General features: G+C 40.8%; 1 protein-coding gene across 6 annotated transcripts in view; it reads left to right on the forward strand.

The window, feature by feature from the left end:
• PLD1 (phospholipase D1) overlaps positions 1-18,649 on the forward strand; it is a 227,832-nt gene that overhangs the window by 194,883 nt on the left and 14,300 nt on the right. For 5 of the 6 annotated variants that reach the window (XM_055569071.1, XM_055569072.1, XM_055569066.1 and 2 more), the window contains 2 exons: positions 4,956-5,090; positions 14,577-14,730. In XM_055569071.1, the coding sequence (XP_055425046.1) occupies positions 4,956-5,090; positions 14,577-14,730 (289 nt within the window). The remainder of the gene's footprint in view (positions 1-4,955; positions 5,091-14,576; positions 14,731-18,649) is intronic. The other variant, XM_055569069.1, reaches the window with a different exon arrangement.

Consider the following 18,649-nt stretch of genomic DNA (forward strand, 5'->3'; position numbering starts at 1 on the left):
AATCTTTATTTAAAGATTTCTGCCACTCCATAGGAATTATTTCATAGCAAGGGTGAATGGGGAGTAGGTATAGAGTGTGGCCTGTGAGGCTTTGATATATGCCCATCAGCCTTTTTTTCATTGGCACAAGGGTTTCAGACCCATCTTATACATTCCCGTAACTAGCCTGGCAATCAACTATTTCTTCAAGGAACTTACATAGGTTTGCTCCCCGGTTGCTCAGCTGGTAAAGAACCCACCTGCCAAAGCAGGAGATGCAACAGACAAGGGTTCAATCCCTGGGTCAGAAAGATCTCCTGGAGAAGGAAATGGCAATCTGCTGTAGTATTATTGTTGCCTGGAAATTTCCATGGACAAAGGAGCCTGGCAAGCTACAGTCCTTGAGGTTGCAAAGAGTAGGACACAACTGAGTACCCATGCATGCACAGTGGAAAGTGGTATCAGAAACCAAATTCTGGGTAGGAGGTATGATCATTGCTACTGGGATATTACTGCTGTAGGCTTTTTGCATGTGCATTATCTATCTGTCCATCTATCTATCATCTAATCTCCATACTGATACTTATCATTTCAGTCCCATGCCACAGGATTCCTTCTTGCCATCTCTCTATTTTTATAACTTGTTTATCTCACAATAAGAAACCTACTTCTATTATCTATAATATATATATATATTTCCTCAATCTTAGAATACACAGAAATTGCTAGCCCGACTACTATGAAAAATATATCTCACTAGAATCCAATATTTGTTTATAGTTCTTTTTGTCTTTAGCCTAAGAGTATATATCATCAAAAGCTAGTGTTCCAAGTATCTTTGGATTATGGTTTTAATTTGAAAAGCAGTTAGGTTCACTTGCTTTAGTTTGTATTTCATTTGGGTTCTTTTTTCCTATATCTTTCCTGATTTTTTTTTCTTTTTTGAGTGTATGCAATAGACTTCCAATAGTCAGAACTATACAAAAGACAGACATGCTTAGATAGGAGCCACTCCGCTATACCTCCTTTTGGCTTCTTCCCACCGTCTTTCTCACCCTAATCTACTTATCCTCTATTGGTAACAAATTTTTTCAGTTTCTAAGTTATTTGGGCTGTGTTTCTTTTTGTACAAATGAGCAGAAACATGTATATTTTCTTATTTCTCCAAATCTGTTTCATAAGAATAACATATCACATATTCTCTTGTGTATTTGCTCTTTTAAAATTTACGCTCCATCCTGGAAATCACTCTGAATCAGTTCATAGAGTTTCATTCCTTTCTGCCTTTCATTCCATTCTGCCTCTGCATAGTCCCCCGTGTACAAATTGGCCATAGTTAATCCAGTCATTCTCTGTGTGAGCATTTAGGTTATATTCTGTACTTTTCAATTGCAATAGTATAATTAGTAGCTTTGTGTACATATGTTCTTATTTGTTGGAACTGTATATTTAGGGTAAGTTTCTAGAACGGAAATGCTGGGCTATAGATAATTTTGTTAGATATTGACAAATTACCCTCCAAGTTTTTACCAATTTGCACTCTCAGCATCAATGTAAGAGAAAGCTTACTTCAACCCAGTCTCAACAACAGAATATGTTATCTTTCTTTTTTTTTTTTTTGGTCAGTCTCATAGGTTAAAAAATGCTTTCTCAGTATAGTTTTAATTTGCATTTCTGTTAATTATGAGTGAAGATGACTGTCTTTTCAAATGTATCTTTGTGTGTGTTTGAATTGTCCATGTCTTTTACCTATTTTTCTATGAAGACTTTGATCTTTTTCTCCCTTCAGTTATTTTTTAAATTATTTATTTATTGTGGCTGTGCTAGGTCTTCAGTGCCTTGCAAGTCCTTTCTTTAGCTGCAGCGAGTGGGGACTTGCTTGTCACAGCACAGGCTCTAGGGCTTCAGTGTTGCAGCGTGCAGTCTCAGCAGGTGCAGCTCTGGGGCTCTAGAGCACAGGCTCAGTAGTCGTGGCACCCTGGTTTCCTTGTTCTGCAGCATGTGGAATCTTCCTGGTATAGGGACTGAACCCATGTCCCCTGAATTGGAAAGTAGATGCTTAACCACGGGATCACCAGGGAAGCCCTTTGCCTTTTTTTTTTTTTGCTTATTGTGTTTTGTGTCATGCAAATGAGTGTGTTTTGTTTTGTTTTGTTTTTAGCCAACATTATTGATCTTTTCTTTTATTGCCTCTAGATAGTTATAAGCCTCCCCTACACTCAGGTTACCAGGAATTCACTCGGTTTTCTTCTAACACCTGTATGGGTTCATATGCTTACATTTTCATCTCTGATTTATTTAGAGTTTTTATGATTGCTGGGACGAATGTATATAATTTTTATCTCTTTCAAATAGCTATGCAATTATACTAGCACCTTTTCTTAAAAAGCCCTTTTCCTAGAGCTACAACCTTTATCATATGCAAAATTTCCATACTTACTTGGGTCTATTTCTGGACTTTCAATTTCAGACGCTGGTTTGTCTGTCTATGTACCAGTTCTGCACTGTTTTAATTATACAGACTTTATAGTATGTGTTAATATCAGATATGGGAAGGGTTATCTATAAATGGAGGAACCTCTATATATTACCTGTGAAAAAATTTCTTTCCAAGATACCTAAATGTAATAGGTTCACTGAGTAACATCAACAGCAAAATGGAAAACATCAGTAATACCTGGAAACTTCAGTAAATGAAACATGAACTACCATTGATTCTATCAGCATGCTTCAGATTCTCTTATAAAAATTTATATTCTCCTTCTATAAGAATCTGTGATGCTTTGGTTCCACTCCATTTATTCTTAGTATCACACTTAGCTTATCTAGGACAACTGCTGTGTGAGAGGGGACCATAAAATCTCATGACTAACACTCACGCCAGAGTAATAATTATGGGTTGGTTTGATATGGAATACAGTTCTTATCACATAAATGACTTTCACACAATGAGAGGGCTACTTTAAAGTACAAACCTGGTACTTCTTGCTCTGAAATAAATTCTCCAAGGTCAAACGTACTTAGAATTTTTTTTGTTTCCCTAATTTCAATGATTTAGAAGGAGGGATATTATTTAACTGCCAACATTTTTACTTAGCCAAAGTCTGTAAAATTTTAACTGCTGCTTTGCCCTGAGTTTGCTATTAAGTATGTATAAACATCAGATAGTTTGGGCTCATGTCTAGCATCTGATTTAAACAGCAGCAGGTGTTTGGACTTCCCTCGTGGTTCAGTGGTTAAGAATCTGCCATCTAAACCCTCTTACACTGTTGGTGGAAATGCAAACTAGTACAGCCACTATGGAGAACAGTGTGGAGATTCCTTAAAAAACTGGAAATAGAACTGACATACAACCCAGCAATCCCACTGCTGGGCATACACATCAAGGAAACCAGAATTGAAAGAGACTCGTGTACCCCAATGTTCATCGCAGCACTGTTTACAATAGCCAGGACATGGAAGCAACCTAGATGTCAATCGGCAGATGAATGGATAAGAAAGCTGTGGTACCTATACACAATGAGTATTACTCAGCCATTAAAAAGAATACATTTGAATCAGTTCTAATGAGGTGGATGAAACTGGAGCCTATTATACAGACTGAAGTAAGCCAGAAAGAAAAACACTAATACAGTATACTAAGGCATATATATTGGAGAAGGCAATGGCACCCCACTCAAGTACTCTTGCCTGGAAAATCCCAAGGAGCCTGATAGGCTGCAGTCCATGGGGTCGCTAGAGTCAGACACAACTGAGCGACTTCACTTTCACTTTTCACTTTCCTGCATTGGAGAAGGAAATGGCAACCCACTCCAGTGTTCTTGCTTGGAGAATCCCAGGGATGGGGGAACCTGGTGGGCTGCCGTCTATGGGGTCGCACAGAGTCGGACACGACTGAAGTGACTTAGCAGTAGCAGCAAGGCATATATATGGAACTTAGAAAGATGGTAACCATGAGCCTATATTCGAGACAGCAAAAGAGACACTGATGTAAAGAACAGACTTTTGGACTCCGTGGGAGAAGGCGAGGGTGAGATGATTTGAGAGAATAGCATTGAAACATGTATATTATCATATGTGAAACAGATTGCCAGTCCAGGTTCAATGCATGAGACAGGGTGCTCAGGGCTGGTGCACTGGGATAATCCTGAGGAATGGGATGGGGAAGGAGGTGGGAGGGACGGGCAGGATGGGGAACACATGTACACCCATGGCTGATTCGTGTGAATGTATGGCAAAACCCACCACAATATTGTAAAGTAATTAGTCTCCAATTAAAAATTTTTAAAATGGCAGAAAGAATAAATAAAATAAAATTGTATTAAAAAAAAAAAAAGAATCTGTCATCCAATGCAGGAGATGCGGGTTTGATCCCTGGTTGGGAAACTAAGATCCCACATGCTGCAGAGCGACTAATCCCATGTGCTACAACTAATAAGCTCATGAGCCACAAATAGAGAGAAGCCCACGCACCGCAATGAAAAAAATCCCACAAGATGCAGTGAAGATCCCAAGTATTGCAACTAAGACCTGATGCAGGCAAATAAGTACATTTTTAAAATAACAGAATAAACAGCAGCAGGTGTCAACCCAGACAGATGCAAATCTTAGGTTGTCCCACTGTGGCTATACTTCAGTTATCACTCTTCAGTAGTTACTCAATAAATCCTTAAAATAAAATGTTCATATTTGAATTTATTTGGGGATAACCTAGCATTGGGGATTCATAGAAATCACTTCAGTAAGATATTTTGAAATTATATCTCCATTTATATTAGTAATATAAAACTCTTCAGAAAGTAAAAATAGATCCTACATGCATTCTAAAATTATGTACACACACATACATATATATGTTATACAATCTATTCTTAACCTGTTGAAGTGGTATATCTGTTTTGAAAGACAGTAAAATCTAAGATGCCTTTATTGAGCTTGGTCGTATTAATTTTAGTGATTTCTTGTTTAATTTACAGTTGGCAATCAGTGGATAAATTATATATCCTTCTGTGGTCTTAGAACACACGCAGAGCTTGAAGGAAACCTAGTCACTGAGCTTGTCTATGTCCACAGCAAGTTGCTAATTGCTGATGACAACACTGTTATTATTGGTAAGCACTTGGGCTCTAATTGTGTTCCTTGTCAGTTGACTTACCTCGTGCAAAAATCATTCTTTTTATTCCTTTGAAGCTTCCTTTGCAGTTGAGAGTATCAGTATCTAAAACATTTCTGAAGCAATCTTTTTCGCTGATGTCTTTTCTTTCTTTCTTTTTTTTTTCGCTTATGTCTTTTCTAATCCCTGTTTTTATCTGTGAAGTAACAGAGGCACAGAGCAATTAAATGGCCATTGTGCAAATTACAGTGTCCAGAGACAGCAGTCTAACCCAGCAGTGCAGTAATCAGTCTGCGCTCATTAATTCTTTATTATTCCCTTTTTAAAAATTTTGAACACAAGTGCCTAGACTTCAGGGCTAGAAGGGAGAGGTTTGGGAAGGGAAGTGTGTCATAAATGAGTATCTGGTTGCCTGGCAGTACTTTGTATGTGCTCCCACCACATCCACCTAACCATGACCTCAGATCCAAGGTTTTTGCAAGAGTCAGGATCGGAAGGATGTTAAAATATCACTACAGCCACCTCATGTGAAGAGTTGACTCATTGGAAAAGACTCTGATGCTGGGAGGGATTGGGGGCAGGAGGAGAAGGGGACGACAGAGGATGAGATGGCTGGATGGCATCACTGACTCGATGGACGTGAGTCTCAGTGAACTCCGGGAGTTGGTGATGGACAGGGAGGCCTGGCGTGCTGTGATTCATGGGGTCGCAAAGAGTCGGACACGACTGAGTGACTGAACTGAACTGAACTGAATCAGGGTACAGGGTAGACCAGCTTGTGTAGTAATAATACAATGTAGCCCTAGACTGAGGTCTGCAGTCTTCTCCTGCAGCCCTCACCCCATGGACAGATTCAGGGGTGTTACTGGTTGTACTTCTACCCAGATTAGAACAGCCTGCTGAGAAGGGTGGGTTTGCAGCTCCATTCTTTTGTACACCTGGAAAGCTTCATTTTCCCATCGTGGGGTTGGTTTGCCTTCTAATATCATGTTACATGAACATTGAAAGGTCAAAATGAGAAAATGAGTATTAATAACCAGCCAGATAAATGAATTGACAAGGGTGAGGGGATGTTCCTTAAGAGATATGCTGTGTTTCACTGTTGGGCATTCCACTCATCTGTTTTAAATGAAATGTAGTCTCTCAGCTATAAGATATCTATTCTTTAAGAAATTAAGTGTCATGGAGTGTTCTGGAAAAAATTTGACAGTAAATATGCCTTTTCCATTTCTATCCTCCACTGAGAAAAGAAAGAAAAATCTCATACCTAGGAGTAATGAGACTGTCTTCTTTGGAACATGATTTGAAAAGAAAGAAAAGCAGTTCTGAAGCCAGAAAATATGTAGATCATAGTGTGGTGATACACACACACACACACACACACACACACTCTCTCTCTCTCTCTCTCTCTTTTAATACTTACTGGGCCTTTAAGAGAAATATCCGTGTCTTCAATCTCTTGCCCAATAGGGATCAGAGCCCTTTAAGGATTCATTTCTTCCCCTATCTCCCCTAATAAGCAGGTTTTCTCTTATTTCCCCAAGCTATTCTTGTCTTTGCCTCTTTAGAAGCTAATCTCAGAATATTTTTATCTTCAAATTGACAGTGACAATAAGGAAAGGGAAAATACTGATGCTTGTTGAAATGGAAAAACAAACAAACAAAGCCAAATGAAAGTCAGTTGATCTCTTCAGGGAGATTTCAGAATTCTTGAAGTAAAAATTGACAGATGTAAATATTTTCCTTTTAAAAGTCTTTTCGACTTTAAACCTGCTTTACTTTGACATCAAGTATAAATGCAAAGTAGTTTTTAGTATCTGAGTTAAATAAATCTGTAGAGTTTTTGACTTACTTTATAGAAAGGTCTTTAAACTCTCAAAGGCTACAATTTATTTAGACTAGCAATAATTGATTCTTTTTACATACAGTTATTATCTACTTTCTTGAAACTGAAGATGGGACCTTGGGAGTATGAAGAAGTCTCACTTGCTAGTGTTTAGGGGCTGGATTTCTTTTTCTTCTTCCCTAGGGGCAGAACAGATTTTCCCCTGGAAAATCCATGGAAAAATCCATGTATGCTTTTGTTCTTTTCACCTCTGTGGGAACTCTGGAAAAAACAGGCTTGTTGTTGCTGCTCTCAGACATTTGGCCTGTTTAAGTTCATAACACAGAGAACAATGTTTAAAATTCTCAAAGAGGAACTTGAGAAATTAGGTTGAGGATATTTTGCAGGTGTTAAGTCATTAAGAGCTTAAAAGAAGTTAAAGTAACCTGGGATTAAATTTTCTAACATGGCAGACTTAATCCAGAATTACTGAATAATCTATTGTAAGAAAAATGACTAAATGGTTTATCCTTATTTTTTCTTCACAAGGAAATACTTGGTTTCTCACACTGAGATCTCTTTCATGTATAGCTTTAATTACGTCTTACCCCCGGTGGCCCTGTTGGTTCTAAAATCTGTGACCAAGTCCAGTTTTCTAATTCATCTTATTGGCGTGTAACCGAGCTAACAGTTATTTTCTTTCCTAAATAAAACAAGGCTATCCTTAAGTAGAATTTAAGTCTATCCTGTTAACTACATGAATTGATTTTTTTTTCTTTCTTTTGGTTTCACTAATTCACTGCATGGGCTTCCCAGGGAGCACTAGTGATAAAGAACCTGCCTGCCAATGCAGGAGACATAAGAGATGTTGGTTTGATCCCTGGGTCGGAAGATCCCCTGGAGGAGGGCATGGCAACCCACTCCAGTATTATTACCTGGAGAATCCCACGGACAGAGGAGCCTGGCAGGCTACTATGCACTGGGTCACAAAGAGTTGGACATGACCGAAGTGACTTAGCATGCACACGTGCAGTCCACTGCACATCACAGTAGGGAGACACAGACATGCTCACACAGCACCACTGCCCCACCCACCTCATGGACTACAGGGGAGGCAGGTATTCTTTTCACCAAACCCCGGAACCATTGGGATGGACACTGATGAACTGGTGCTGAGAGGCAGGCAGCAAGGGTGATATGTGGGAAACCCCATGGAGGGAAAGGATCTCGGTGCTTAAAGGCAGGCTTGGGATAAGTGTCTGTAGTTGAAAGGCTACCCTGGTAAAGAGCAAGTCCCATGGGTCTCAACCCTGACTGCTTTAGGATTGCCTAGTGGCTTTTTTTTGTTTGTTTTTCGTGGACTATTCTTTTTTAATTAATGTATTATATATAGTAAATGGCACAAAACTTCAGTGTACAGCTTAATGAATATTCACATATGCTTACGTTTCTGTAATCACCACCCAGAACAAGATACAGAATATTTCCATCACTCTGATAGGAGTCTTCCTATCTCCACTCAGTTACTCAGATGTTTTCACTGTCACCACAGAACAATTTTGAACACAGATGGGTTTGAGTTCAGATAAATGGAACTGTCATTTAGGGGAAAGTTTATTCATGTCTGCAGTTTACTTTCAAATAGATCCTCTCCCCCTCAAAAAGAAAGTTGGGTTAATTGATAAAAGAATGGAGTGATATTAGGAGAAAATACTAATAATGCCTGGTTCCTACTTCCAGAAACTGTGATTAATTGGTCTGGTTTAGGGCCCAGGTATCAAGGCTTTTTTGCTTTCTGTTTTTGTTTTGGTGCCATTGTCTTTTGAAAGCTTCCTAGATGATGCTCCTGTGCAGCCAAGCTGAGAACTCCTGAACTGGAGGCACAGGGAACACAAGCGGTTAGAAAGTACTGAGTAGCCTGCTAAGGACTTCTCTGGAGGTCCAGTGGTTAAGACCCTGCACTTCCAATGCAGGGAGTATGGGTTTGATCCCTAGTGGGAGAGCTAGGATCCCATATGCCGCATGGTGCAGCCAAAAATAAATAAGTGAATTAATTAAAACACATAGGCCTAAGTAGGGTAGAGTTGGTGTATTAGTTGTCTATTACTGCTGTAGCAAATGGCCACAAACTTAGTGAGTTGAAACAGCACAAAATTATTATCTAAAAGTTATGTAGGTTAGAAGTCCAACATAGATCTCTCTGGGTTAAAATCAAGATGTCAGGGCTGTGTTCCTTCTAGAAGCCTCCCAGATGGAGCTAGTGTAAAGAACCTGCCTGCCAATGCAAGAGATGTAAGAGATGCAGGTTCGATCCCTGGGTCACAACCCACTCTAGTATTCTTGCCTGGAGAATCTCATGGACAGAGGAGCCTGGTGGACTACAGTCCATGGGGTCACAAAGAGTAGGACAACACTGAACAGTTTAGCACAAAGGAGAATCCATTTCCTTGTCTTTTCCAGCTTTGAGTAGCCACCCTCATTCCTTGGTTCATGGTCCCTTTCTTCTGTCTTTGAAGGCAGCAATGTTACATCTCTCTGAAAGTCCTCAAAGTGTCAACCCATTCTTCTGTAACCACATCTCTCTCTGAATTCCCTTTACTTTTAAAGACTCTTGTGATTATACTGAACACCTAGATAATCTAGGATAATGTCCTTATTTTGATGGTCAGCTGATTAGCACCATTTATTAATTCCATCTGCAGCCTTAATTCTCCTTTGCCATGTAATATAACATACCAACTTTGGGTATTATGACATAGTCATCTCTAGGGGTCATTATTCTGTCTATCACAGGAGAATTAACAATTTCTTAAACAAGACATTTAAAAAAAGCAAAATCACAAAGGAAATGATAGATAAATCTAACTGCATTAAAATTCAGAACTTTATTCATCAAAATATGCTATATAAGTAAAATAAAAAGATAAACCACGAACTGAAAAAAGAGTATTTGCAACACACTTAATACTCTTTGCGACTCCATGGACTGTAGCCCACCAGGCTTCTCTGTCCCTGGGGATTCTCCAGGCAAGAATACTGGAGTGGGTTGCCTTGCCCTCCTCCAGGAGATCTTCCCAACCCAGGGACTGAACCCAGGTCTCCTGCATTGCAGGCAGATTCTTTACCTTCTGAGTCACCAGGGAAGCCCATTCAAAACATATAAAGAACTCAATCAACAAGGAAAGACAATATCCAAAGAAAGATGGGCAGAGGCATTGTATAGGAGCACCCCCAAAAGGACATACCTGAGTCCCATAATATATGAAAGATGTTCATCCTCATTAATATGGTAATGAGGAAAAGAGCAAGTTTTCAAAATACCAATTGGCAAAAATCAAAAACTGGACAGTCCAAGTGCTGGCAATACTAAGCAACACCAGGGACGCCACTCTAGTGTACAGAGCCCCGTGAAACTCCCACATGTGTACCTCAGGAAACATATACACATCTATGTAGAACTTAACTGTGTATCATAGCAAAACTCTGGAAACTCCCAAACACCCGTCAACAGTAGAAAGAATAAGTAGATGTGTGGGTGCTCATTTAAGGAAAATAATGCATTACGATATGTATAAGATAAATCCCAAAGATATGATGTTGAATGAAAGAAGCCAGTCTCCAAAGATTATCTACTATATAGTTCTATTTACACAAATTAAAAATAAGCCTAAAGTAAACTTGTTTGTTTAGGAAAACATCATCCTAACATGATGAACACAAAATTCTATATAAAGTTTCTCTCCTGGGATGGGAAGGACTTCCATGGGAAGGTAGCTGAGGACTTCTGGAATGTGGTAATGTTCTGTTTTTCAGCTTGGAAAATAAATTCAATGATTTTCTAAAGTCATTACCTAAATTGTACTTATAAGTTTTCATATACTCTTTTCTATTTTGCTATATTTCACAGTATTTAAAAAGTTCCTAATAACAGGCTTAGAAAAGGTCATTTTCCAAAATTTAAGTGGTTTTAAATTATCGAGACAATGTCCTAATAAACCAAGGGATTGCAGTCACCATAAAAATACAGAGTACATTTGTTGAAAACAATTCAAATTCTAAGGACTCATATAGAGTAAAAGGTCAAAATTCCCCTAGTGTCTCCTTCCCTTTGCCAGAAAGCACTCACCACCCTTAACCCTTCAGTGTGTATCTTCCTAGAATCCTTGCCCACTCTTCTTCCTCATATTTTCTGTAGAAATGGGTTAATACTATAGCCTGCTGTTCTGAATTTGATTTTCAGAGAATATGGGAATGTTTAACAACAAAAAGGGAGATATATTTACATCCATCAATATCTCATTTTTAGTATCTCATTTATTAAATTCATCTGAAGTTTTCTCTTCCCCTTCTCCACATTCCTAGTAAGTAGTAGCCAACTCACTTATCCTGGCTTCCCTGATGGCTCAGTGGGTAAAGAATCTGCCTACAGTGCAGGAAACATAGGAGACGCAGGTTCAATCCCTCAGTCTGGAAGATCCCCTGGAGGATTCCAGTATTCTTGCCTAGGAAATTCCATGGTCAGAGGAGCCTGGTGGGCTACAGCCCAAAGGGTCACAAAGAGTCAAACATGACTGAGCATGAGCACAAGACAAGCACAACTCACTTATCCAGTGTGGGTGAGAGTGAGTGCCCTGGGAAACTCCTGATGGACCCTGGAAGTACAAGAAAACACACCCTCTAAGAATTCTAGTTCAGAATGCCAGGAATGCATTCCTCTGCTGGCGAGTGTGGGGCCCACAGTGCTGGGAGGGAGTCTAGGGGGACCGGTGTGAAAATGTGTGTGTGTGTGTATATGCATATGTGTGTAGGAGGGCTCATATGCTCAGGCTGCCAGACAGTGAAGAGCAGTGTCTTCCCAATTCAGCAGCCCCGGCCCAACAGCGGCCTCTGCTGGGAACATGTGGTAGTGACGTCCCAGCACTACTCTATTTGGTGTCTGCCTCTGAGACCTCATGGACTGTATGGCTGGAGAAGGCAATGGCACCCCACTCCAGTACTCTTGCCTGGAAAATCCCATGGACCGAGGAGCCTGGTAGGCTGCAGTCCACAGGGTTGCTAAGAGTCGGACACAACTGAGCAACTTCACTTTCACTTTTCACTTTCATGCATTGGAGAAGGAAATGGCAACCCACTCCAGTGTTCTTGCCTGGAGAACCCCAGGGACGGAGGAGCCTGGTGGGCTGCCGTCTATGGCGTCGCACAGAGTCGGACACGACTGAAGCGACTTAGCAGCAGCAGCAGCAGGACTGTATAGCCCGCCAGACTCTTCTTCTATGGAATTTTCCAGACAAAAATAGTGGAGTGGGTTGCCATTTCCTACTCCAGGGGATCTTCACAACCCAGGGATCTAATCAGTGTCTCCTGCTTGGCAGGAGGATACTTTACCACTGAGGCACCTTGTAAGCCCCAAAGCAGCACCTGGGGGACCTTACTCCTCACCCCTGACAGTTCACACACCTGGGTAAGGGGCAGTTCACGCAGAGAGGAGGCTTCTTTGCTACAAATGCTATATGCTAGCAAATCTCCCCCTCCTGAGGCAGGTTCCCTAGTGCAGATGTTATCTGGGTAACAAGTATCTGATAATAATGCCAATAATAATTAGAATTTGTGGAGCAGTTTGTAGATCAGTAAGTGCTTTCATGTGGGTCTTATTTAATGCTCACAACAACCCGACAAGGTCTATATTATGATCTTGACTTATAAAAGATTAAATTAAAGCTGAGAAAGATTAAATAACTTTGCCCAAATTAATGCTGGGCCAAATGTCAAGCCCAAAGACAAATTTTATAGTGTGATTTGTCTGCAATAGAGGAGGCAAATTTTATAGTGTGATTAAAATGTAAGTGTATGTGTAAAAGTTGATTTGTCACTAACAAAACAACATTTTTCAAAGATGGGGCTCACCTTACAGCACCCTAGTAGTGCTCCCAAATTTCTGTGAGGTGTTCCATCCTTTCTCTGTCACCCAGAGTCCCTGTGGGGCACTATTCACATCTGCAGTTATCATAGATTTGTATATTAATTATGTGACAATATTGTGGCAAGGGCTTCCCAGGTGGCGCTAGTGGTAAAGAACCCTTCTGCCAGTTCTGCTGCTGCTGCTAAGTCACTGCAGTCGTGTCCGACTCTGTTCGACCCCATGGATGGCAGCCCACCAGGCTCCCCCGTCCCTGGGATTCTCCAGGCAAGAACACTGGAGTGGGTTGCCAGTTCCTCCTCCAGTGCATCAAGGTGAAAAGTGAAAGTGAAGTTGCTCAGTCGTGTCCGACTGTTCACGACCCCATAGACTGCTGCCTACTAGGCTCCTCCATCCATGGGAGTTTCCAGGCCAGAGTACTGGAGTGGGTCTTGAGGAGCCTGGCGAGCTACAGTCCATGGGGTCACAAAGTCACAACTGAAGTGGCTTAGCACGCATGCACGCATGCAATATTGTGGCAAACGGCAGTGAAGTCTCTTTAGGAGGAGCCGGCTTCCTCTCATGTCTAGCATCCTGCCATTTGGGCTTGGGGCAGGGCTGCTAACACCTTCCACCCTGATGGCCCCCATCACAGAGTGTAACCCCGAGCTCCTATTCAACCTGACCCTTCTGCTCTGAGTCTGCAGAAGCAGTGGAATGTGGGGCTACAGCAAGAGGGGCATGAAGGAAAAAGAGAATCAGCCAGGCCCTTCTGTAGTCTGTAGAATACCTCAAGGATTCAATATTGGTCCTTGATGGTTAATGCAGAAAAAGTAACAATACATGACAGGAATGCAGAAGATACACATTGAACTAATATTCAAATACATGTGAAAGTTGACATTCTCAGCTCATTTGGATTTAAAAATAGAATGGAGAGAAGTTGATACAGAAGCCATTGGTGTGCCTCTCAAGTGAGGCAAGAGAATGGAAACCAATAGCCACTAATGATAGTCTGTATTTGAGAGTGGATTATATTGCTGTGAAGGTCTTCTTGGGTTTTGACATCTATAATTACATGACCATGAGTTAAAGTCTGCAGAATTTAATTATTAAGCATAAAAGCTAACTGAACTGAACTGATAAGCATTCTTGTTTCTTTGTGTGCTTAATGATTGTATCAGTCAGAATCCCTTGAGCCACAAGATAGAAAATTCAGCTAGAGGTATGTGAAACAATAGGAAAGATAAGGTAAGAAGGTAAGAAGTTCTAGAGTTGGCTAGTTCAGTGACTTAAAGACCCAGAGTCTTTCTTCTTTCTGCTCTGCTGTCTTTAACTTATCTGTTTGTCCTCTTGGTTACAAAATAGCTGCTACAGCTCCTAGAATCCTGTTTTCATACAACCCTTCCAGCCAGAGTATCCAAAGACTGGAAGAGACATCCTATTCTTGTGTCTGTTAATAAGAAGTAGAAAACTTTCTCAGAATCCCCTGGCAGATTTTCCTTCATGTTGCAATGGCTAGAATCATGACAAGTGCCCATTTCTAAGCAGTCACTGGCAGAAATAATGTCATGACCATGGCTGACTTAGACTGATCGAGATTCACCCCTGGGTTAGGGAGGTCACTGCTTCCCTAGAGCACTGTACCTCTTGATAACCAAACAAAATGAGGGCTTATTTAGCAAGGAAGAATCAAGTCTGGAGGATAAGTGAGTGTCTCCCTCAACAAGAAAATGGTTCAGTTGCACTGTTTCTCCTTATAGGCTCTGCCAACATAAATGACCGAAGCATGCTGGGAAAGCGAGACAGTGAAATGGCTGTCATTGTGCAGGACACGGAGACAGTCCCTTCGGTAATGGATGGAAAAGAGTACCAAGCTGGTCGATTTGCCCAAGGACTTCGGCTTCAATGCTTTCGGTGGGTCTCTGAAGCTGGGTGTCCCTCTGCGGTAGGCACTGCGACCCAGCCCAGCCTCTTAACTCTCAGCACACCTGCCATCTCCAGGTTCTTCTTTTTTCAAAACAGTGTCCCCAGAACGCAGGATGTGGTGCAAAATGGCTTTGTGTGGGGCACAAACATTTCCTATTTTAATAGCTTTTATTATTTTTGTGTGTAAAAAAAAAAAAACCTAGCATTTTAAATCTATTAATAGATTTAGGACCAAGTCAAGCCACCTAGTGTCTAATTTAAGTTTTTTATAGTAAGTCCACTTTTAGAAATTGAAATGGTTCCAGTGATACAAGGCTATGATTTTTAAAATCACTAAAGGAGGATGCTAGAGATTACTGGTGTTAAATTTAAATGCAGAAACTTCAGTTCTCAGATTTGAGATGACTCCAGACATAGAAGATTCCTCATCTTCTACAGGAAGATGTGAGTTTTAAACAAATCTGTGGTCTAGCGGAGAGAGCACTGGGCTGAGAACCAAGGATTGTGTGGCCCTAAATGAGTCCTTCATTCAATTAAGTGTCACTCAGAACTTTCCTGGGCATGGCTCTAACTGGCCCCATCCCAGCCCCTGTATTCCGGTGTTGGTGGACAGAGTGATCCTTCAAGACCCTAACTCAGATCCTGTCACTTCCCTGTTCCCTCCACAATGGCTTCTTTATTTTTTTCCAAATGGCTTCTTATCTCCTCTCCCTCCTCCCCCGTCACTACAGACACACTGAGCTCCCACAGTCTATGGAACAGCCCAGCCACCCTCCCCCCATAAGCTTTTTCAGGAAGTCCACAATTGTATGATTCTAGAATCTGCCTGCAATGCAGGAGACCCTGGTTTCATCCCTGGGTCAGAAAGATCCCCTGGAGAAGGAAATGGCAACCCACTCCAGTATTCTTGCCTGGAGAATCCCATGGACAGAAGAGTCTGGTGGGCTACAGTCCACAGGGTCACACAGAGTTGGACAGGACTGAGTGACCGAAGCACACACAGAGAACTATATTGGCCAGGCTGGGATTTCAGTGTGGTCTCTGCAGTGAGATCGAGACAAGTGCCCCCAGTTAAAGGTGGTACTTTAAGCTTTCTGGTGAAAGGCGGCACACACATGGTTGCAGGGCTGTTGTTGTTGCCTTTCCCATGTTAACAGTCGCTTCTGGAAACTGGCTCACTGGCAGACAGGCACACCACCAGCCCTTACCTCCTGCAAACGCTGGAGGCCCTTCCCTCCTACCCACTCCAGACTCCAGCTTTTGAGAACCAAGCTTCACTTCATTCTGCTCCCTCTGCCTCAGGAACTCAGCAAATTCATCCCTCAGGATATGTCAGACCTCTCTTTTTATTCACGTTTGTTACTAATTGTTTTGCCAGTAAGATTTTTTTTCTGATTATTGATATTTCAATTAGCTTCTAATGTCAATTTGTTTTGTTTAGAGGGGAGAGTTTAAAATTAGTACCCTGTTAATCAACCCATTGATTGCCTACTGCAGGTTATATAGGGAAACAAATATTTCCTCCTGTAAACTAGAGATAAATGTCATACCTTTTCAGTTCCATGAGAACTTAAGTATTCTCTTTAAAGGTATGGGCTTCTTTATAAATTTCTAAATGTATAATAATTGTAGAGGCAGAGAGTTCTGATTTCAGCATATTTTCATTAGAGAAAATTTGGCAAACACAGAAAAGCAATAAGAAAATTAAGTTTTATCTGTAATCCCACCATCCAGGGCTAATAATTTTAACATGGTGTGTATCTCATTCCACTTTTTTCTATACATAAATATCACTGTGTTGTATTTCTTTTTTTAAAACATAATTGGGTTCTTGTAGTTCATCAGAGTTCTTTATTATTTAAACAATGTTGCACACACTTTTCCTGGTCATTGTGTTCTATAACATTTAATAACTACATTGTATTACATTTAATGTCTGCATTGTATCACATCATATGCTGCTACTGCTAAGTCACTTCAGTCCTGTCGGACTCTGTGTGACCCCAGAGACGGCAGCCCACCAGGCTCCCCCGTCCCTGGGATTCTCCAGGCAATAACACGGACTGGGTTGCCATTTCCTTCTCCAATGCATGAAAGTGAAAAGCGAAAGGGAAGTCGCTCAGTCCTGTCCGACTCGTAGCGACCCCATGGACTGCAGCCTACCAGGCTCCTCCATCCATGGGATTTTCCAGGCAAAAGTACTGAAGTGGGGTGCCATTGAGTATGCCATAATTTCTTTAAGGAGAACTTCAGTAACACACAGATTTATCACTGATTTACAAAAGTGGGTGTGGTTGTAGATAGCATCTTGCTCACCTTCTTAATTGTTTGCTTAACTAAATCCTAACCCTGGAATTTCTAGCCAAAGGAAGTGTGTAGTTTCCTTTGCCCTCTGACATCATATTGTATCTCTAGCAATGTTTTAGAGGGCTTTTTCTCCCATCTTTTCTGAATTGTTATTTTATTTAATCTTTGCCGATTTGTTGGGTTTCAAAATGAATTCCCGTTTTTTTTTTAATGTGCAATTTGAGAGTTTAGAAATGTATCCATTACCCATTTGTACTTGTTCTTTTGTAAACTGTCTAGACTAATCATGTCCTTTGTCCATTTTGTTGGAATGTTTCACTTTCTTTTAATGACTTATAAGTAACTCAAGTATACAAGAGGCTAATTTCTTTCTCCCATTTGTTGCAAATCTGACTTGCCAATTGCTTTTCAATCATGTTTATAGCATTTGGGGGAAACTTCAATTCTTATTAATCAAATCTATCAGTTTTTTCTTTTTTCTCCCTGTTTTAATGAATATGCTTAGAATAGCTTCCCCAACCCAAGACAAAATATTTCCTATTTCCTTATATTTTATCTTCTAGTGCTTGTTTAATATTAGTTTTTATTTTTTGATATTTATTTACTTATTTTTAATATTTATTTACTTATTTATTATTCTTTGGCTGCACTGGGTCTCAGTTGCACACAGGTCTTCAGCTGTGGCATGTGAACTCTTACTTGGGTTTCAGTAGGATTCATGTGGGATTCAGTTCCCTCACCAGGGATTGAACCTAGGTCCCCTGCCGTGGGAGTGTGGAGTCTTAGCCACTGGACCACCATAGAAGTCCCTGATATATATTTTACATTCAGCATCTGCAAATTATTTTAATGTTAGAAAGGAAGTAGGGATTCTAACTCTTTTTGCTGGAGAAACCAGCTGATCCAGAACTGCATGACCGCAGTACTGTCTGCCTCTCTAGCCTGCAGTGCCTGTTTGCTAAGGCACTTCAGTCGTGTCCGACTCTGTGCGACCCCATAGACGGCAGCCCACCAGGCTCCCCTGTCCCTGGGATTCTCCAGGCAAGAACACTGGAGTGGGTTGCCATTGCCTTCTCCGCCCCTTATGGCCTGCTGCTGCTGCCAAGTCGCCTCAGTCGTGTCCGACTCTGTGCAACCCCATAGATGGCAGCCCACCAGTGCCTGTTTATGCTGTACCAAATTGCCATACATCCTAACCTATTTGTACTCTCTACTGCTTCCTATTGAAGTTCTGCTGACTTGCATGCTAGTGTGGTATCATTTTAATGATCATAGCTGTGCACTTTAATACTACTTCCTTCCTATCATACCACTTCCCCAAATTAGTATATTTTTTCCAAAATAACCTTGGCTACTCTTATTCATTCTTCCACATGAACTTTAACACTGTTTATTCAAGTTCCCTCATTAGTTTTTTGATCATGACTACAGTATGTTTATTGTTGCTGTTGTTTAGTGTCTAAGTTGTGTCTGACTCTTTTGCGACCCCATGGACTGTAGCTCACCAAGCTCCTCTGTCCATGGGATTTTCTAGGCAAGAATACTGGAGTATAGATTAATATAAAAAGAGCTGATGTCTTTATAATATTGAGCCATCCTA

The sequence above is a fragment of the Bubalus kerabau genome, chromosome 2 (genome assembly GCF_029407905.1).
Source record: "Bubalus kerabau isolate K-KA32 ecotype Philippines breed swamp buffalo chromosome 2, PCC_UOA_SB_1v2, whole genome shotgun sequence".
In the NCBI taxonomy this organism is placed as follows: Eukaryota; Metazoa; Chordata; class Mammalia; order Artiodactyla; family Bovidae; genus Bubalus; species Bubalus kerabau.